The 22,812-nt window shown below is 40.3% G+C and overlaps 1 protein-coding gene across 2 annotated transcripts in view; it reads right to left on the reverse strand.

Annotated features, from left to right (window-relative positions):
* The window catches only part of LOC117970350 (C-type lectin domain family 4 member E-like), a 59,624-nt gene that overhangs the window by 22,810 nt on the left and 14,002 nt on the right, over positions 1–22,812 (reverse strand). The window contains exons 2-6 of one of the 2 annotated variants that reach the window (XM_034918165.2): positions 13,864–13,980; positions 13,244–13,360; positions 11,491–11,636; positions 11,180–11,304; positions 7,329–10,966 (exon numbers count right to left, since the gene is read on the reverse strand). In XM_034918165.2, the coding sequence (XP_034774056.2) occupies positions 10,795–10,966; positions 11,180–11,304; positions 11,491–11,636; positions 13,244–13,360; positions 13,864–13,980 (677 nt within the window). In that variant the 3' untranslated portion in view covers positions 7,329–10,794. Of the gene's footprint in view, positions 1–7,328; positions 10,967–11,179; positions 11,305–11,490; positions 11,637–13,243; positions 13,361–13,863; positions 13,981–22,812 lie in introns of those variants that run through there. The other variant, XM_058993532.1, reaches the window with a different exon arrangement.

Raw genomic sequence — 22,812 nt, forward strand, 5'->3', positions numbered from 1 at the left:
TGCAAAACGTTATGTTTGGCGTAAAAGCAACACAGCTCATCACCCTGAACACACCATCACCACTGTCAAACATGGTGGTGGCAGCATCATGGTTTGGGCCTGCTTTTCTTCAGCAGGGACAGGGAAGATGGTTAAAATTGATGGGAAGATGGATGGAGCCAAATACAGGACCATTCTGGAAGAAAACCTGATGGAGTCTGCAAAAGACCTGAGACTGGGACGGAGATTTGTCTTCCAACAAGACAATGATCCAAAACATAAAGCAAAATCTACAATGGAATGGTTCACAAATAAACATATCCAGGTGTTAGAATGGCCAAGTCAAAGTCCAGACCTGAATCCAATCGAGAATCTGTGGAAAGAACTGAAAACTGCTGTTCACAAATGCTCTCCATCCAACCTCACTGAGCTCGAGCTGTTTTGCAAGGAGGAATGGGCAAAAATTCCAGTCTCTCGATGTGCAAAACTGATAGAGACATACCCCAAGCGACTTACAGCTGTAATCGCAGCAAAAGGTGGCGCTACAAAGTATTAACTTAAGGGGGCTGAATAATTTTGCACGCCCAATTTTTCAGTTTTTTATTTGTTAAAAAAGTTTGAAATATCCAATAAATTTCGTTCCACTTCATGATTGTGTCCCACTTGTTGTTGATTCTTCACAAAAAATTACAGTTTCATATCTTTATGTTTGAAGCCTGAAATGTGGCAAAAGGTCGCAAAGTTCAAGGGGGCCGAATACTTTCGCAAGGCACTGTATATATACAGTACTGTGCAAAAGTTTTAGGCAGGTGTGAAAAAATGCTGTAAAGTAAGAATGCTTTCAAAAATAGACATGTTAATAGTTTATATTTATCAATTAACAAAATGCAAAGTGAGTGAACAGAAGAAAAATCTACATCAAATCAATATTTGGTGTGACCACCCTTTGCCTTCAAAACAGCATCAATTCTTCTAGGTACACTTGCACACAGTTTTTGAAGGAACTTGGCAGGTAGGTTGGCCCAAACATCTTGGAGAACTAACCACAGTTCATGCTTCACTGTTACCTGCAGACACTCATTCGTGTACCGCTCTCCAGCCCTTCGGCGAACAAACTGCCTTCTGCTACAGCCAAATATTTCAAATTTTGACTCATCAGTCCAGAGCACCTGCTGCCATTTTTCTGCACCCCAGTTCCTGTGTTTTCGTGCATAGTTGAGTCGCTTGGCCTTGTTTCCACGTCGGAGGTATGGCTTTTTGGCCGCAAGTCTTCCATGAAGGCCACTTCTGACCAGACTTCTCCGGACAGTAGATGGGTGTACCAGGGTCCCACTGTTTTCTGCAATTCTGAGCTGATGGCACTGCTGGACATCTTCCGATTGCGAAGTGAAGTAAGCATGATGTGTCTTTCATCTGCTGCAGTAAGTTTCCTTGGCCGACCACAGCGTCTACGGTCCTCAACGTTGCCCGTTTCTTTGTGCTTCTTCAAAAGAGCTTGGACAGCACATCTGGAAACTACTGTCTGCCTTGAAATTTCTGCCTGAGAGAGACCTTGCTGATGCAGTATAACTACCTTGTGTCTTGTTGCTGTGCTCAGTTTTGCCATGGTGTATGACTTTTGACAGTAAACTGTCTTCAGCAACCTGACCTTGTTAGCTGAGTTTGGCTGTTCCTCACCCAGTTTTATTCCTCCTACACAGCTGTTTCTGTTTCAGTTAATGATTGTGTTTCAACCTACATATTGAATTGATGATCATTAGCACCTGTTTGGTATAATTGTTTAATCATACACCTGACTATATGCCTACAAAATCCCTGACTTTGTGCAAGTGTACCTAGAACAATTGATGCTGTTTTGAAGGCAAAGGGTGATCACACCAAATATGGATTTGATTTAGATTTTTCTTCTGTTCACTCACTTTGCATTTAGTTAATTGATAAATATAATCTATTAACATGTCTATTTTTGAAAGCATTCTTACTTTACAGCATTTTTTCACACCTGCCTAAAACTTTTGCACAGTACTGTATATATATATATATATATATATATATATATATATATATATATATATATATATATATATATATATATATCCAGTGTAAACATAAGGGTAAATTAAGAAGAAAAAAATTAATCCCACTGTCCAAAGGAGAAAAAAATAAGGTTTGAAAACTACATTAACACTATTGCTAATTCACATGGAAATAATTATCTGTTTTTTTTTATTTGCTGTTGGGGTTACAATTTATGAATTACGTAGACCAGCTTCTAGCGAATGCAGCAGCCCCTGCCGGTGCCGCGGCTGCAGAGATGAATTTCACTTTTTGCTGTCATATTTTAATCAAAACTATACATGACTTTGCATAGCCACTTACACTTAAATGTACATTATCTTCAGTAAATACAACTATAGCGTCATTTTTCCAAACAGTACATTAGATGTAGCCTACCCTTTCCTGCATTTTCCGGTTAATCATTTTATTTGGAATCTCCATTCTTGAATATGTACGTATGTGAATTTATTATTCCTTGATTGGTAACACTATTTTAAGCATTACATATTAGGCATTTATTATATACTTATTTGTGACTAATTAGCACATAATACATCATGTATAGCCTCCTAATAAGAGTTTGTTAGGTACTTATTATGCTTATTTTCAAACATGCCTTACTAACAGGTTACTGGACATTAATAAAGGATTTGCATGCCTTATACTGAAGTGAAGACTGTTCTTGGCCATATTAAGTCCTACTAGCAGCTTGTATATGAGTAATACCTTGGTAATAAAGCAGCAAAACAGAGTGGATCATGCATGGATAGCACTCTATCCCAGAGTTAGACTTTGTTTCCAGTAAAGGGCTTATTAAGAGGATGTTGGTCACAAGTAAATAGTTTTGCAGTCCCTATTCTGAAGTTTTCATTAATTAAGAGCTTATTAGAAGCATATAGGTAATTAATAAAGGGTTTTGCAGCCCCTATTCTGAAGTAAAGGCTTCTTTTACATTACAGCATATCAGTCATCAGTACAGTTTTGATCTAGCAAATAATGCACAAAGAAGCAATTATCACCAGGGCATGTTTAATCAGTTGTGTAACCTGTATACTGAAGTGAAGACTCCAGGCACGCCATGAAGCTCTTACTCACATTAATGAACCTGGCAAAAAAAATAAATTGAAGTAAAAAAAAAACAGACACAATCCTTTAAATAAGGAATTTATTTGGGTTTTTTGAAAGAACTGTTAAAACTTGTAATAAATTGCTATATAATTACTTTCCTTGTAAAACACACAATCTTAAATTGGAAATATTTTGTCCAAAAGAGGTCAGATACATTCAGCATTCCTAAACAGATACAGCACCCACCGGTGCAATGGATAATGTATCACTTTTTTTTTCTAAGGCCATCAGCAATCTCTTGTAAAGGGATAACATATGCAATAACATTGGAAATTTAAACAAAGCACTGTTTATTTTTTTCCATATTCGGTATTATTAGCATTACAGAAATGGGGATTTTGAATGTAATTTCTAGCTTGATTTTCAGCTTTAACATCACAAATTAACATTAACAGTTAGGGCCCTATGAAAATCGTTTTATTATTTTCTGATTAGAGGTTTTAAAAATGTAATTAGGTTGATTTAATTGAATTTATATACACCGCAGGTGAAGCAAACAACACAAAACCGTAAATCTACAGGCTTATATATTTTTTCATTTGGTGTGTGCATTGGAGTAAAAGTCATGTTTTATTGAATAATATTGAAAAATAGTATTGTTAACTTTAAAAACGGGTTGCATAAGTAAAAAAAAACACTTTATTTTTTCTTTTCCTACTCCAAGCAAAAAAAAAAAAATCTGTATTAGTCATCAGTTATTATGGTCACCAATATGTAATATGCAGTTAAGAGATTCCCACATCAAGCCACTATTACAAAGATGCAATAAAAAAATGAATTAAATAAATAAACGTTGGTGATTATCGTAAAATACTGGATTATTGTATTAATGTAAAGTATGGACATTTAAACACAAACTGCAGTACGGACGTATCATCTGCCATTCACATGAACAGGGAATAAGGTCATTAAAATGTTGTTATTCTGGATATAAATAACTTAAACAAACTATCTTCCTCAGAGCAACGTAAAGGAATATCTGCTAGAAAGTGTCCTGAGGGCATCAGATGATTCTAGTGCGTTTGCCAAGCACTCCAACCTTTCACTTCCAGAGCTCGGCAACTCTACGAAATCAACCGACCCTGACCCTAACCTTAAGCAACTCCAGCCCTAAAACCTAACCCTAACCCTAAACCTAACCATTAAAAATCATCTCATGCCCTCAGGATACTTTGTAGTGGATATTCCCTTGTGCTGCTTCCTCAGATCTCCCACTCTTCTTTGCCATCAGCTGACAAGGGATCTGATGCTATCCAGCATACCTTTCTTCTTAAAGGAGACCACATCTATATCTCCCCAATATCTCATAACAAAAGGAATACGTTTTTTTCATTTTTTGGTACAATACCAGAAAATAAATCGCAATATTTTTATATAAAAGTAGCGGGTGCAAAGATTGCAATTTATCCTTACTCAATGGGCTAAGGAGGCCGCACAGTGGTTAATCCCTGGAGCCAGCATTGCAGCCGTTGTGTGTGCTGATGCACCAGGGAGTCGAAATAAGCTGATCCCTAGAGCCAGCATTACACTTCAGCCATCAACACCAGGCAGAAGGATATCTACATCATCATATGGAAGGAAACACAAATGGATGGAGACACAGATGGATCACATTAGATTACTGTAAAGCTATGTCTTAGTTGGTGCTTATCTTGGTGACAGCCGAGTTCAAATCAGCATGAAGTGTTAACGTCTACACTCAATTTACAAAACTTCCCTGTTTAAAACATGTATTTTTAAAAACGCTAAGTTGTACTGTGATCCTATTTCTGTGTGCGACGGTATATTTCATATTAAATGCAGTTTTAATGCTGAATGAATATTTTTTTTGTTTGTTTTTTAAAATCGAAATACATTATTTAACCTTTCTCCTTTTCAATTATTGGTGTTGTATGTGAAAAAATTAAAACCAGGGTTCTAATGATTGTCTCGTCTATGTATATGTATACACGATGCATGAGTTAACAAGCATTTATAAAACCCTGGTACCCCCCCAAGCCCTTTGATTACATAAATGTCTTCTTATTAAAAATGATTTGTGATCATATCGTAAATATAAGCAATAAGTTTATAAACATTTGGTCAAACATTTGTCTGTTGGCCGAAAAGACTTTTTGGAGATGAACTCTAGCCCTGATATTAACCCTCATTCGATGTGGGAAGTGACTAAGGGTTTTAGAAGCAGCTGCACTCCGTGTGCGTCCAGTCTAACTCTAGCCCTGATATTAACCCTCATTCGATGTGGGAAGTGACTAAGGGTTTTAGAAGCAGCTGCACTCCGTGTGCGTCCAGTCTAACTCTAGCCCTGATATTAACCCTCATTCGATGTGGGAGGTGACCAAGGGTTTTAGAAGCAGCTGCACTCCGTGTGCGTCCAGTCTAACTCTAGCCCTGATATTAACCCTCATTCGATGTGGGAGGTGACTAAGGGTTTTAGAAGCAGCTGCACTCCGTGTGCGTCCAGTCTAACTCTAGCCCTGATATTAAGCCTCATTCGATGTGGGAGGTGACTAAGGGTTTTAGACGCAGCTGCACTCCGTGTGCGTCCAGTCTAACTCTAGCCCTGATATTAAGCCTCATTCGATGTGGGAGGTGACTAAGGGTTTTAGAAGCAGCTGCACTCCGTGTGCGTCCAGTCTAACTCTAGCCCTGATATTAACCCTCATTCGATGTGGGAGGTGACTAAGGGTTTTAGAAGCAGCTGCACTCCGTGTGCGTCCAGTCTAACTCTAGCCCTGATATTAACCCTCATTCGATGTGGGAGGTGACTAAGGGTTTTAGACGCAGCTGCACTCTATGTGCGTCCAGTCTAACTCTAGCCCTGATATTAACCCTCATTCGATGTGGGAGGTGACTAAGGGTTTTAGACGCAGCTGCACTCTGTGTGCGTCCAGTCTAACTCTAGCCCTGATATTAACCCTCATTCGATGTGGGAGGTGACTAAGGGTTTTAGAAGCAGCTGCACTCCGTGTGCGTCCAGTCTAACTCTAGCCCTGATATTAACCCTCATTCGATGTGGGAGGTGACTAAGGGTTTTAGACGCAGCTGCACTCCGTGTGCGTCCAGTCTAACTCTAGCCCTGATATTAACCCTCATTCGATGTGGGAGGTGACTAAGGGTTTTAGAAGCAGCTGCACTCCGTGTGCGTCCAGTCTAACTCTAGCCCTGATATTAACCCTCATTCGATGTGGGAGGTGACTAAGGGTTTTAGAAGCAGCTGCACTCCGTGTGCGTCCAGTCTAACTCTAGCCCTGATATTAACCCTCATTCGATGTGGGAGGTGACTAAGGGTTTTAGAAGCAGCTGCACTTCGTGTGCGTCCAGTCTTAGCAGATCAAGAAAGAAGCACATTTCTCATTTAGAAACAGAACTAAAATATGTTTTTTACTGAAAACAAAGTGAAAAACCTTGCTGGATTGAAGGTGAAATTTAAAAGTTTGACTAGAACTAAAGCAGAATTTCTAATGCAGAAGTCCAGACAGTTATATTATGAGCATGCAGAAAGGCCTGGCGTTGAGATTAAAACAATCTGAACATCTGGCCTCCATTGATATGATTAAAGATTCTAATAGTACTATTATTTCACAGCCAAAGCAGATCAATGAAGTCCTGAAAACATTCTATTCTAGTCTGTATAAATTGGAGGTTACTGGCAAATAATAGTTCGGCAGTTTTAGATAAATTGGAGCAGCTCCCTCATGCAAGAGATTACAAATGAAGAGAAGGAGACCCTTTTTAACAGCTGCACCCTGACACTTACTGATGAGCCCTTATGAATACTGTGTCAAATCAATTTCTTTATCAATCACTAGTTAGTTCAACTTTCAAATGTTCAATTTATTTATTTATTATGATGGGTAGAATCAATTTTCTGGTATTCAATTTTTAATTGCCTTTTTTGTTTATAACTTGATAAAATGAAAGTTTTCAAAACTATGAGAATATTCAACAGGTATGAAGTTATTTATTTTTATATAAACAAGAATAAATGTATAAGGGGATTTCTATATCTGAATATCCTTAAACTATCACACACACACACACACACACACACACACACACACACACACACACACATAGGCATCACAGGATACTTGAATACAGGAAATAGCAAATTATCAAGGAACAAATAATAATGTATTGGACAAGAACAAAGCTTAAAGTTGTCTTAGAATAAAAGTAAAACTTTCAACATTTATTTTATTTGACATTATGCTGGTAGAAGACATTTTCTGGTATTCAGTTCTTAAAATGCTTTTTATTTTGCTTAGAACTTAAAATGAAAGTTGTCAAATCTATGGGAATGTTCACCAGGAATTAAGTTTATATATATAAAAAATACATGTAGAAGGGGAGTTATATATCTGAATATCCTTAAACTGCATTACACACACAGGCATCAAAGAATACTTTAGTACAGGAAATAGCAAATTATCAAGGAACTACTAATTAACAGGTATTGGAAAATAATAAACCTTAAAGTTGTCTCAGAATAAAATAAAAAACATCTAGCATGATAAATAAACAATATATAACTTAAAACACTTTAATTCAAACTGATTAATAATCAGATATCCTCGGTCCCTCCTACCGAGGGGTTAAAACCATCAGCCCACAGAAGCCATTTCTCTTTTTGCCTCTCAAGATGATAAGTTAAGACCTCTGTATTTAGCAACTGAGCATAAAATTAAGAGCTTTCCTGAGGCGACTGCAGTTCCCCTGCATTTGTGCTGAAAGCTGGCTTGCCGCTTTAGTGGAATCAGTGGCTCTCAAATTAAGCCTCTTATTCTCCTTTCTTCAGCAGCCTGCCTCGCTTGCGTTTTCTTTGCTGTCTGTCGTATGTGTGCCACTGCGTGTGCAGTATTGATTTAAAGGAGTGCGTGTGTGTGTCTTTTCAAGTCTAAACACTCTTGGGGAGAACGCAGTTCCTCCGCCGGGGTTAGGCTCTGCTGTAACCCCGCCGTTGAGCGATTTCGCTAGCTGCCGTGCGTGCAGTTGGGCAAAATATAAATAAATAAATATTTTATAGTAACTGTTGCCCGTCCACCTGTATGCTGACCCTGCCGCACAACCTGTGTTTGCCTGTGTTGTGCTGCGATAATTAGCTGCAGTGCAGTTTTAAAAAAAAAAAAAAGACTTCAGGGTGAGCGGCAGAGGAGGATGCTATATCAATAGCGGTCTCCTGGGGTGAGGGCTCCTTCCTCACTGAGATGGAGGAAGGAGAGGAGCCTGCATTCTCTATTGAGGTGGAGCCTAGTTCCAAGGTTGCCTCGGAAACTAGTGTGCCCCCACTTCCGAGCTCCGTGTCGGCACTGATGGGACAGACTGCAACCTTTTTGCAGGTCCCCTGGACGACACCGGTCCGTGTTCCGACAGGCCGTAGCTCCCCGCCCACAGCCTTTCCCAGCTTTTTTTTTATACGCCTACAAGTGGAGGTACTTTCAGAACTGGTGTCTAACTAAGGGTTATGACCCAGTCTCTTGCCCTATGCCAGTTATCTTGCAGTTTCTGCAAGAACTGCTCAATGCTGGTAGGTCACCTTCTACATTGAAGGTGTATTTAGTGGCCATTTCTGTGTGCCATGCCCCCGTAGGCAGCAGGGTGTCACTACGTACAAACCCTGTTTTCCTCCCTAAGGTGATCACATGAACCAATCTGTGGAACTGGAGTTTTTCCATCCACCTCCGTTTTCTTTGGAGGAGGATAGGAGATTCTTCCTCTGCCCGGTGCAGGCATTGAGGTGTTACGTGGATAGGACAAAAGCTCTGCGTCATTCTGACCAGCCCTTTGTCTGTCACGGGATACGGACCCTAGGACAGCCCATCTCGAAGCTGCGACTGTCGCACTGGATTGCGTACACAGACTCGACTGCGTATGATCCCCACCTGGGAGGATAGCCGCGCATTCTAACAGAAGGTTGGCTACATCTTGGGTTCTCTTCAGAGGGGCCTCGCTGTCTGATATCTGTACTGCGGCTAGCTGGGCTATGCCGCATACTTTCTCCAGGTTCTACCGCTTTAACGTGATAGATCCTTCCTTGCCTTCATTAGGCACGGGGGTCCTTGAGGTTGCACGCTCGCACCGCTAATCTTGGGTTATGTGGTTCTGTTGCGTCGCTCATATGCTGCCGTTCCTTCTCCCTCACGACTGCTCTGGTATGCTGTCCCATACTTAATTTCTGGTGGTTGTCTTCGAATTGAAAGGGAACGTTAGGTTACTTACCGTAACCCTGGTTCCCTGAAAGAGAAGACGACGACCACTAGCCAGCGAGGTCGCATCGGTCGCCCTCACTGGTTCAATGCAAAAAGAGAAATGGCTTCTATGGGCTGACGGTTTTAACCCCTGAGTAGGAGGGACCGAGGATGTCACCCCAGGAAGGGGCCTATCGGCAGCTCTAATATAAAGAGCTCAGTAAATACCTGCCAATAGGCAGGCATATCCCATACTTAATGTCTGGTGGTCATCTTCTCTTTTAAGGAACCAGAGTTAGTAAGTAACAGTAATGGTAAGTAACCTAATGTTTTGACCTCGGATATAATTTCCTGGTGCATCTGTGTCTGGCTGTCTGGGCAACAAAATAATAACCCCCACATGCTTTTTTGAGCATGTACATGTCTGATTTAAGATAAACAAATCTTGCAGTAAGAATACTGGTATTCTTACTGCAATCTTGTGGTAAGAATACTGGTATACGGCAGCAGTGTTGGGTAGTGGTTAGGGCTCTGGACTCTTGACCGGAGGGTCGTGGGTTCAATCCCCAGTGGGGGACACTGCCGCTGTACCCCTGAGCAAGGTACTTTACCTAGATTGCTCCAGTAAAAACCCAACTGTATAAATGGGTAATTGTATGTAAAAATAATGTGATATCTTGGATAAGGGCGTCTGCTAAGAAATAAATAATAATAATAATAATATTGTTGGATGCTTGGGAGTTATATAATTATTTTAATGTTCAAACAGCTAAAAAGAAACTAACAAATACATCTGAGAAAAGCTGAAACAAAGGCAAGCAAAGCATTATTACACTTTCATACCTATCAATATTCACTTTAAGGGTCCCTGAGTGGCTCACCTGGTAAAGGCTGGACCGCGTGCTATGCAGGGTGAGTCATACGGTGTGTGTTTCACTTCCCTTACTATTATATGGTATTATTGCACTTTTCCCATGGTTATATTATGCATTTACCAGAGCTTACCCTGGCTTGCCATGTTTAATATGCTTTAGCATACCTCTCTGTGCTTTACAATGCTTGCCTATGCTTTCCCATGCTTTCACTGTGCTTCATTACACTTTGCTGTGCTTTTACTATGGGAAGCTTTTCTAAGGGATGTTTGTAATTGTTCTGTTCCTCCAATACTGAGTTATTATCATTATTCTCTAGATCTGTTTTTATAAATGATTGCAAACGTCAGGGGAAATACAAAAACAATAATCACAATGGCATTTGAATCTACAAACTCTATAATAGCTCTGGTTTGGTTTCATGTGTATTTTTTAAAATATATTTCATAAAAATACTTAGATACTATAGTTTAATAAACTGAAATGTAAGTAACTTGTGGGATTCATTTTTTTGGCTTGTTTGCTTTCTAAATAGAGAGAGAAAGTGAAACAGACTCCCATTGGTTTTATATATTGATTATCACTGCCATGGTTTCACAAATCCTGTATCGTTCTAGTGTGCACAATACATCAAACCAGACTTTGTGGTGATCTGGCTGGTACACAAGACATGCACAATCCTCCCCGGACGAGTCCTCACCTCCCTTCCGGTCATTAGGCTCCTTATCGTACCAGTATCTGAAAGAGATGAGGAGCGATGCCAGTCAGTATCACAGCACTAAACTGGACATGTTCACTGTTTCACTGCAACACTTAATCAGCACTTAGTGAAAGAGATGATCAGCAATGCCAGTCAGTATCACACAATGTCAGTAGAAAATAACTAGGTTGCTTGCTGCTGTGTCCTTTTAATCCTCAGCAGTGATTTCAGAATGAGATTGAAGCTCTTACTGTGCCTTGTCATTGAGAGGAGTGCCGTCCACCCAGAGCCAGACTCCTTCAGTAACGGAGTCAGTCAAGCCCATCCAGTAGCGATTCTCTGCAGTCTGGGCTTTAGTTGCATTCAATAAGAATCTCTAAACAGAAAATACTCCTATCAGTTCTAGTGGAGATCAAGCAGTTTGATTTGAGCAGCTTGGTTTGAAAATGTCGCAATCAACAAGTGTCTTCAACAGCTGCCAGAAAAGCAGTTTCCTGAAAGCTGCCTGGTGTTTCATGAGCTTTAGAAACAAAGCTCTGTAAAGATGATGGTCAAACTGTACCTGCTCTGCCTCACTCTCTATAATCACCAGGTCTGCTCCCATTGACACACAGCTAGCCCGGCTGGAGTGCCAGTTCATTGTATCAGTTGAGAAGTAGTAGCACTTTCCATTGGACTGCACCCACTTCTCTGGACAACAAACCCGCTCTGCACAATGAGAGAAAGAAGCAGTGCATGTTAAACAGAAACATCTGCAGATCTGAAGAAGGGGGCTGAACCTACAACACAAGGCTAGATTCTCAACATTAACATGGGACAGATCAATATATGGGGGGTGCTTTATTTGTCCTGTGGCAGGACGAGAGCCGTGCTTGTAAATAAAGTGCAGTGTTTTGTGTGTTTTGGTGGTGGTAGGCAGGGATGGGGTTAATTCATGTCCCTGCCAAAAACATGTGAGAATGTGGCTGCTCCTAAATGGAATAATTGGTGTTAATTGGGAGCAGCCACATGCTATAAAAGGAGAGCCCAGAGCTCCATTAGGTAGATGACCATGGAGCTGGAAACAAGGAGTTTTTGCTGCCAAAGAGACACAAATACTCCTGTATTTTTATTTAAAACTTCGCTGTGATAGTGAGGGATTTTCTGTTTCATTTTGTTTGCACGACTTGTTTTGGTTTTTGCTGTTAATTTTGTTTTATGAAAATAAACCTGCAGTTCTTAAGTTCTGAGTCTCTTTTCTGCCTCCTGACTACCTTAGACACACGGCCACTCTACCACACGTGGTGTCAAAAGTGGGACTCAAGCGCAGAAAAAGGATTGGGCTTTTTTGTGTGTCAAAATGGAAAGGAAGAGGTGGTGGACCCGAGACCTCAGAACAGGGCCACCCCAGGATTGGCAAGTGGAGCAGGAACAGTGGATGGCTGAAGGGACTTTGTGGTGTGGCTGAGGATTGTCCATATGAAGACACAGGCATCCATGCAGCCTATGCAAAGGGGGAGGTGGCAGATGGAGGCGATTGGTTTTGGCTTCAGAACCAACAACCACTGTCACCTCCCAAACCAAAGAAGTCCCAGCTGCCATCGCAAAAGCCAGAGTCGGTCCCCTCTGCCTCCCAAGCCACCTGGAGCAGTGGTTTGGACTACCCTACCGTGGTGCCTCGCCTGTGCAGAACTTGGGCACTATACAGTGTGCCCCCTCCGGGGTGAAAAGGAGGAGTCGCCACCTGCCTGGAAGAGCAAGAAGGAGAAGAGCAGCCATTCCCAGAGACAAGCCAGGAAGGCAGTGCTAGAGAGGGAGCCGCTGCCATCCCAAGAGCCCGAGAAGGAGGAGCTGCCATTCCCAGCACCCAGAATGGGGGAGTGTGGCAGAAATACAGTGATTCTTGTTGGTAAATCTTCCTCCCGACCTGTGAGGGCACTGTGTAAAGGGAACAGAGTGCCCTGGACTCAGATGGCCAGACAATTCATTCCAGGGTTGGAAGTCGGCCATCTTAGAAAGGGGGCCCGAGGGTCAGCTTCTGTCCTGCACTGCCTGGGGACGCTAGTTCACCAATCGCCTGGGGATGCCAGCTCGGCACCACCCGGGGATGCCAGCTCACCATTGCCGGGGGATGCCAACTTGCCATCGCCTGGGGATACCTGCAGAACTAGGGGTGAGGCAGTGGTGACTGGACTGTCAGCCAGGACTGATACCCTATTTAGTACCCCACCCCCAGTCAATGCTGTGTTTTCAAACCTGACCCGTCTGGATCGAGAGAGAGAGAGGTGAATACTATCGCTCTCTTTCAGTCCACTGTTAATACTAATAATACTCACCCTTTGAAGAGCCTTCTTTGAGAGGACAGTATTTATCTAGTAGCTGGCTCTGATTTTGTGGTAGCCTATTAATGTGCAGGCTGGTGTATTTCTCAAGGTCTTCTTTAGTTCTGAAATCTACGAAAAACAAACACAGGCAAGCAGAGAAGCGTGAATTACAGTTTTGTTCAGTCAAATGCACTCAACCAGCTTGTTCTACACATTCTTAGAGCTGATTAATCAGTTCAGTAAATCTGACTCTGGAATGCAGTGATATTCGCTGTCCATGCTTCACATACTGGTCATGGGAAACTGGTAAAAGTGTCTGCTAAGAAATAAATAATAATGCTCTTTTTACAAGCCCATTTATGTGAATACAAGTTTGATATTCATGACATTTTCCTTGACTTTCATTGAAGAAACCAAAATCAGTTTAGAGCAGTTTCATGGACTTGAAAATCTAAAGGAGAATAAAACTGAATGTGAAACATTATTTAATTAATCAACTTATGCTTTTAATCAACAAAACTTTTAATCAGTTGTTTGTGAAATTGTCACATTTTGAGGTTATGATTAAGTTAGAGAATACCACACAAGCGATTTGAAACCCTGCTAACAAACAGCAGTGTGTGAATACTCACGATAGACAGCGAGGGCGATGATGGCAACCAGTAAGAGACAGCACAGGATGAAGAGGACCAGTGCAGGCTGTCTGTATGAAGAGGCTTTGCCAGCAGCACTCACAGGCAGGGTGGGGCCTGAGGAGAGAGAACACAGCTCAGGCTACAGTACACTAAAGAAACTTTTGAGTTCTAACTTAAATTTTGACCTGACCATTTTACTAGCGGGGCACCAGATAGTAGGCTCTTATTAACAGTGCTTTAAAATCAAGTTAAACTTAAAGCAGCGCTAAACAAGGCTTTATCAAATCCATTCCCTTACCTCTTACTGGCTTTAAATTATTACTGCCCAGCCTTTAAAGGAGAGCTAACCAAGGACTGAAAATCCATTGTCTTACTGCTTATTAGCCCAAGCAACATTATCACTGCTCCCCATTAAAGGAGTGCTAACCAGGGCTTTACAATCCATTCTCTTAGAGAAAGTGAAAATAAAGAAGTCTGTAAAACTAACTGATCTACAGAAGAATGAGAAGAAAGTTACATGAGGGGGAAGAAAATATTGAAAGCCTATAATTTGTAATGAATAAAACTGAAGAGCCAGAATAGTTGTGTGATTTGTATGTTGTGTATGACAACTCTGCATTAGTGCTGGGAGTCGATTCCCAGAAGATTCAATTCCCGATTCTGACGTTCGAAATTTTGAGAGTTGATTCCAAGGATGAGGAGTCGATTCTTTACTTGGGGGGGTGGCAGAGGTGGCATGTTTTGCATAGAGCCGACCTGCAGTCACAAACAATATTACTAAAATTCGCTTTTTGCATCATGAATACATGTCTAAACCAATGTAATGTATGTTTTAAAGTTAACATTTCCTTATATAGAATGATCACTGTATTCTAGACAAGCCAATTTTAGGCAGAGTTTTGCTCACGTGTTTTTTTTTCTACTCTTGGGCAAAGCCATAGGAAAAACATGGCAGAAAGTAGAGGAGGAAAAGCAAAATCTCTTTGGAAATATTCTGTATTTGAGGGCGAGGAAAGGAAAAAGGTGAAATGCCAAATGTGCAAGAAAATTCTTGGATATAATCAAACGATGTCTCTGATGGTGAAACATCTGAAAATTTACCACAAGGAAAACATTGGGCAGGATCCACAGGTACCGGTTTATTTTTGTTTACATTTAAATGTGTAACATTGCTTCCCTTATTACTGCTACTACGTTGTATTAATAATGATACCTTTATATTTGCAAATTATATATATATTCAATCATTCAACATTTGCTCACTTTTGAGGGTAATTTAGTTTATTTACATACATATATTCATACTTTTTCTTTGTTTAGAGTGTTGAAAATGATGATTAATAACGACTATTATTATTATTATTATTATTATTATTATTATTATTATTAATAATAATAATAATAATAATAATAATAATAATAATAATAATAATAAATATGCAGTAGCAGTGTCCTGACCTAACATACTATTTGGGTATGAAATGTCTGCCTTTAAATCTCAATCAAATGTCTTTGAGCATCTTTCTGCATTGATTACGATATAATGATTTCATTCACAGTCGGAAATATACATATTTGATGCGCATACGCAAGAATACAAAATTGCATCAGCTACTCAAGAGCCGCTAATTCTTTTCTTCTGTGTCATACATGCGTAGAGAGTTAATAATTGACCAGTTTAAAAAAAAACACTCCAGTCTTGGAGAAAAGCAGGTGAAAATGGCTATGTTCCTGCACTATAATCTGCCATAAGGGACACAGTGATAGCTACTTTTGTTTTGTTTTATTTATTTATTTTTCAATTATGTTTTTACACCATAACCTGCCAAAGGTGACAAAGTGACAGCTTTTCTGGTTGTTTGGGTTTATTTTTTTTATTTTTTTTTAATTTTGTTTTTTTCCTTTTTTAATTAAAAATCATGCAGCTACCCTGCAGCTACCCTTTTTGTCAACTGGTAGAGCTGTCATGGTTTCTGCTTTTCAAGGCTCTAATGCTGCTGCTTTTATTTTTAAACCTGTTTCTCTCACTCTTGGTACACACACACACACTCTTTCTCTTATGCTCATGTGCTTACTGGACTATTTGTATAATTGGTCTTGACTTCTTGAGCCAATACGGCACTTGTTTGCCTGGTGGGGACTGCCTGAGCGTATTGGCAGTGATCAGGGAACTATGTTCACAGCCAATGTCATGGATCAGGTACAGGCTATGCTAGGAATTAAACAAAAACTACACATTTCTTACCACCCACAGATTGAGAGAGGGAAACGCACACGCAGAATGGTTCTACATTTTGACACATTGCCATCACCATGTGTCAAAATGGGCTGAAATTTTGCCCGTGTTTAATGTCTATCCATGCAACACCCAACACCACCACTCGCTCAACACCTTTTTGCTGGGTTACCAGACAATGGCCCAAATCCATAAAACTTACCGTCTCCTTTATCATGCCAGTAATAGTGTTTAACATGACAGTATTTTATCAGATGATGTATAAACGCCATTTACCGTCAAAAAGCATCACTCATCATGACATTATAACAACATCCCCTTAGAGACCAATTTTCTCATTAGCATAGTATTCGTTTGATTCATAAATCTGTATTGTGCCGTTAATTGACCCTTACCGGCATCCTAATTAACATGTGCCTCAGACCAGGCAGACAATGAGATGTGTCTTAACAGTATCATTTCCTAGCATAATTTCTGCATTTAGGAACGTATTTAAGCCAGTAGTAATAATAAAACATTTGATTACGTAATTTAAGTATTTTGTTATTTGCAATGCATACATTAAATTGCATTGTTAACTCGTCTGAACAGGATAGGCTGCTTACTGGTTGGAAAACATAAATCACGTTTGTAGTCTACTTGCTCTAAGAAAATGCCAGGCTTCCGTGTGCTTGTGTGGACTGCACACCAGAGGAGGGAGATATCTTGGAACATGATCTTCCCAGAAGAGTAAGTAGACACTGCAGATTTGAGCTGCGACTTGCTCTGTATTACTGTGATGATGTGATTCGTAGCAGGTATCAGTTTAACAGGAGCACAATCATTCACCTTTTAGAGAACTAACATGTACTGAAGAGTCAAACTGCTAGAAACAAGGCTGTCCCCGTATTAATGAGTATAACTCAGTGCATGATTAGGATTCTGATGTTGGTGAATTTTGCAGGTAAAAAAAAACCACTAACTGTTTTTCGTTCCTACAGTATATTCATCACTGCCATGCGCAGAAAGCTAGTAGGCTACTTAGCTTTACATATTTTTCATAGCATTCCATCTGCCGATAGAGACAACTCAAGTCATTTAAAAGTAAATTGTATTTTATTACACCCCCCAACACGTACATGTGTTTACTGCTGAGCAGAACAGAGTTGGAGTCCAGAACAGGCGGAGGTCACTCTTAACCTGTGATTTACTGAAGCTTTCCATTGAGGCTTTATTGTGATTGGTAAGTTCATTTTACCTAGCTTGTTATTATTGACTAAATATTGAAATGTTGCTGGTTATCTGTATTTGTCCTAGCTAGCCTGTGCGAGGTTGTTGCTGGTTATCTGTATTTGTCCTAGCTAGCCTGTGCGAGGTTGCTGCTGGTTATCTGTATTTGTCCTAGCTAGCCTGTGCGAGGTTGTTGCTGGTTATCTGTATTTGTCCTAGCTAGCCTGTGCGAGGTTGTTGCTGGTTATCTGTATTTGTCCTTGCTAGCCTGTGCGAGGTTGTTGCTGGTTATCTGTATTTGTCCTTGCTAGCCTGTGCGAAATAAATAAACTTCTCAAACACAAAATAAAAGGCACACGGGCCAAAGTAAAGGTCTCCACAAAATAGAAATAAAAAATAAACACAATGAGCATTCGTTTTCCATGCCGATTCTTCTCTCTCCAACATACTCCACCCAGACAAAGTATCTCTCCTGTCTGTGGCTGGAGCCCCATTAACCAATAATTAACAATTACCTAATTAAGGTTCCAGCCACATTCTCACATATATTTCTGGCAGGGAGGAATTTAACACTAGACGGACCGAAGATATACTCATACCTAGAAACCCCGCAGCAGGTCTTTCTGACGTCTGTATTCAAAACCCTGTAAATAGTATAACGAAAGAAGAAACAGTCGGATGTAATTAATTTTTTTTTTTTTTATTGAGTACGTTACATAAACATCTGAACAATCGAAGCATATTATATACATGTGAACATTTATTTTACAAATCAAAACAAGAAAATGTAAATAAATAAACATCTGAACAGACATTGGTTTACAACATACATATTTATAAAACTGAAACGATAGCAATACATTTTTAACTTTTCAACAGCAATCGTTTATCATCAGATGCACAAAAGCAACTGAACAACGTAGATAAATAAACTTAGAAAAAACATTTTACAGAAGCGCACAGCACAAGAAGTAAAAAAAAATGTTTTCTTTTTTGACAAAATGGTATTCATTTACCTTGAATCTAACCATCAACACAGATAATGCACTTCTCCACGTCGCCTTTCTGCACAGCTGCCTGAAGTTTTATTTTTATTGCACTTGCCAACCTGGCATTGGCGTCTCTTGCGGCTCTCAGTGGGGTTGCCAGCTTCAGCTGTGGGTACATGCTTAGCCATCTCTCTCTGTTCCAAATGCTTCTTGCACAGTTCCTGTGCTAACTGTAAAATATATTCTCTCCTTGGTAAATTCTTTTCCACGCATTCTTTGTAAAGTACCCAGGAGTTGATGGCTGCTAGGTCCAATACACTGTAAAACACCTGTACAGACCACCGTCGGGAGCCAGCTTTCACAGAATACTTCCGTGCCATCTGATCCAAAACATCAACTCCATATTTTGTTGCGCTATAAAACTCCACGGTCTCTGGTATTTATTTTTACTAGTCCCGATGCTAATTGACTGACAAACAGTACAGCTGGCAAGCAAGCGCCAGCTTTTGAAAAGGCTGATTGAAAAACAATAGACTGTCAGTCATTCACTCAGGCAGAGAGTAGAGACTAATCTAATTACAGCTAAACACATTGCGGACTGGTAAATAAAAATAATAAAATGACTGCCACGGGGCTTCTAGTGTTAACAGCTAAACCACGAGAAATGACCAGATGTAAAGTATGGCCACGGTTATGCGTAGGACCTTTGACATGCAGGATATAATCTAAGGAATCCAGTAGCCTCAAAAATTTCAAGCAGTTAGAATCAGAATCAATGTCAACATGAAGGTTAAAATCACCCAATAAAAGAATCCTATCATATTTGACTGTCAATATAGATAGCAGATCCCCAAATTAAGTCAGAAATAGCAGGTTTGACTTAGGTGGTCGATAATAATTACAATATGAACAGGTAATGGACTGTTTAATATCAAGGTTAAAACTTCAAAAGATGAATAACCTTCAACAATTTCCTGTTTGATTCTAAGTTCCCTACAGAAAACAGTAGTGAGCCCACCTCCCTGCCTAGTAGAGCGAGCTTTCTGGAAAAAAGAATTGTTAGGTGGAGAAGCCTCAATCAGGGAAACATTGTCATTCGGTCCAAGCCATGTTTCAGCTAAAGAGAGAATCCTGAATAAAATCACTGATTAACAGAACCTTATTAGACAGAGACCTGACATTGAATAAACCTAGGTGTAAATTGGTCCAATCAAGAGCATGTGATTGAGCAGTGTAGCGTCAGATTGAGTCATAATATTATTCTGTGTATGAAATGAACAGAAATGGAATATACAAAGGGGGTTCCTAAGCTATTCTCTGTGTCTACTTGGTTTCCTGTTACTTATTCCCCCACTAACAGAGAATGCTTTTAAAAAGAGTCATAAACTAAATACTGGGCAAGTGGTTTATCTTCACCAGCGCTGAATAAATCCCGTGGCACCGGCGGCATCTTTCAAAAGGTGAAGCCAGATGGTTTTGAATGCCTTGACACTACTGAGAGAGAACAGGACACCTTATAAATCCAGCCGACAGGGGGTGAAACAGCGAACCAATTGAGAACACTGGGACATCTCGGAACGAGAACAACCAATGGGAAAACACTCCACGTGGACTCGGGCACCGCCCCAAATAAACAAACTATCCAATCACAGGGGTGAAGAGAGGATTACAAAAGCACAAGCACAACTTTCAAACAGGGGTCCCCATCCAGGAAACAAGGCTCCCAACACAAAACCCAAGGCTCTTGACACACAAACAAGTCTCTGAACTTTGACAATCTGGAAGACCCAGCCTGCGACCGGCTTGAATGGAATGGTTTAATGATACAACTCGTAAGCTGAAATATGAGGGTCGTAAACTGCACGTTCATTACATCGCATGGAAGGGCCACCTGGTTAAATATAGGAAGGTTTAGGTGATGGCTAGATCATCATATTATTCTAATTTAATTGAAACAAATAAAAATAATCCTAGATTTCTTTTTGCTACCCTAGATACTTTAATTAAGATTGATAACATCTCTCAGTTTGCCTGGCTTTGTTGGGTCCACTCTCTCTTGCTTTGCACCTCTTACAGATCTTGTCCTTCGAATGAAATTGACCTCCTGTTTGTTGGATCCTATTCCCTCTGCTCTTTTTCAGTGATGCTTTTCCCCTTGGTGTTAAATATGATAAATGATTCCCTGAGTTCTGGTGTGGTACCAGTAGCTTTTAAAACTGCACCAGTCATGCCAGCGCCTAAAAACCACATATGGCCTTGGATCATTTGAATAATTTTCAGCCTATTTCAAATCTGCCTTTTTTTGCTAAACTACTAGAACGAGCTGTCACTCTGCAGTTAAATTGTCACCTCACTGCTAACAAACTTTATGAACCTTTTCAATCTGGTTTTCGACATCTTCACAGCACTGAGACTGCCCTTGTCAAAGTTACTAATGCTCTATTAATGGTAGTTGATTCAGGTGCTTTATCAATATTAATTCTTTTGGATCTTAGTGCTGCATTTGACACTGTAAATCATGAGATTCTTCTTAGATTAGAGTGTTTATTTGGTATCTCTGGCACTACTCTTAAGTGGTTTAACTCTTCTCTAACAGGGTGCCAGCAATTCATCTCCCTGGGCGGGTTTAGTCCTGAGGTTGGGTCAGTAACATCTGGTGTCCCACAAGGCTCTATCCTGGGCCCCTGTTATTTAATATTTATATGTTTCCCCGCAGGCACATATTAAGATCACATGGCCTGATTATTTTTACACAGATGAAACTCAAATTCTAAACCTGATATTGATGTTGCTGCCTCTGTTCTTACTGCCTGTATCTCTGATATAAAAAGTTGGATGTCGCAAAATGTTTTACACTCTAAATTGTAATAAGACTGAGATTATGCTGTTAGGTACTTCCCATCAGCTACGTAAAACCAGTGCCAGGGCTTGAATTTCATTTGTGTGTGCGGGGGGGGGGATTTCCACCCTATGCTGCAGCCAATGGGGGGGATTCCCAAATTTTAGGGGGAATGGCAAAAGAAAAGGCACTTTTGCATATAAAAAACTGTGAAAAATAGGTGCTTTTCTTTTTAACCAGCGCTCCATTTATTTATTTAACTCTTTACACTCACCCCTACTTCCGCCTGTTTTTCACTGTTTTCATTTATGTATGTTTAACTACTGGATAGTTTGTACTGCATGCATGTAACATATCAAATGAAAGGCCACAAAATGTCCTTTTGTATTATGTAAGTTGCAACAGGAGCAGGCATACTATATGTGGTAGAGATGAGAATATATGTAAAAAAAACCTAATGTTTTTCCATTTCATGTTTAGTCACTGCTATATACAGTGTCTATAGAAAGTCTACACCCCCTTTCAAAATGTTCACCTTTTATTGCCTTATAGCCTGGAATTAAAATGCATTAAAAAAAAAAAAAAAATCATTTATCTACACATCCTACCCCACAACTTCCAAGTGAAAAAAATATTCTAGAAATTTGCAGAAAATTAATTAAAAATAAAAACTTGGTTGGATATGTGTGCACCCCCCTTGTAATAGCAATCCTAAATTAGCTCAGGTGTAACCAATCACCTTCAAAATCACACACCAAGTTAAGTGGCCTCCACCTAAGTTAAATTGTAGTGATTCACATGATTTCAGGATAAATTCAGCAGTTCCTGTAGGTTCCCTGTGCTGGGTAGTGCATTTCAAAGCAAAGACTCAACCATGAGCACCAAGGTGCTTTCAAAAGAACTCTGGGACAAAGTTGTTGAAAGGCACAGATCAGGGGATAGGTATAACAAATATCAAAGGCCTTGAATATCCCTTGGAGCACAGTTAAGATGATTATTAAGAAGTGGAAGGTGTATGACACCGCCAAGACCCTGCCTAGATCAGACCGTCCCTCCAAACTGGATGCCCAAGCAAGAAGGAGACTGATCAGAGAGGCTACCAAGAGGCCAATGGCAACTTTGCAAGAGCTACAGGCTTTTATGGCCAAGTCTGGTCAAAGTGTGCATGTGACAACAATATCCCAAGCACTCCACAAACCTGGCCTGTATGGTAGGGTGGCAAGAAGGAAGCCATTACACTCAGGAGATTCTGTAGCCATGTGGCAAAAAGTTTTGTGGTCTGACGAAACTAAAATGGAACTTTTTGGCCTAAATGCAAAGCATTATGTTTGGCGCAAACCCAACACAGCGCATCACCCAAAGAACACCATCCCTACTGTGAAGCATGGTGGTGGCAACATCATGTTATGGGGATGTTTCTAATCGGCAGGGACTGGGGCACTTGTCAGGATAGAAGGGAAAATGAATGGAGCAAAGTACAGAGTAGTCCTTGAGGAAAACCTGCTGCCCTCTGCAAGAAAGCTGAAACTGGGACGGAAGTTCACCTTTCAGCATGACAATGACCCAAAGCACACAGCCAAAGTTACACTGGAGTGGCTAAGAAACAAAAAGGTAAATGTCCTTGAGTGGCCCAGTCAGAGCCCCAACCTAAATCCAATCAAAAATTTGTGGCA

The sequence above is a fragment of the Acipenser ruthenus genome, chromosome 20, assembly GCF_902713425.1.
Source record: "Acipenser ruthenus chromosome 20, fAciRut3.2 maternal haplotype, whole genome shotgun sequence".
Lineage (NCBI taxonomy): Eukaryota > Metazoa > Chordata > Actinopteri > Acipenseriformes > Acipenseridae > Acipenser > Acipenser ruthenus.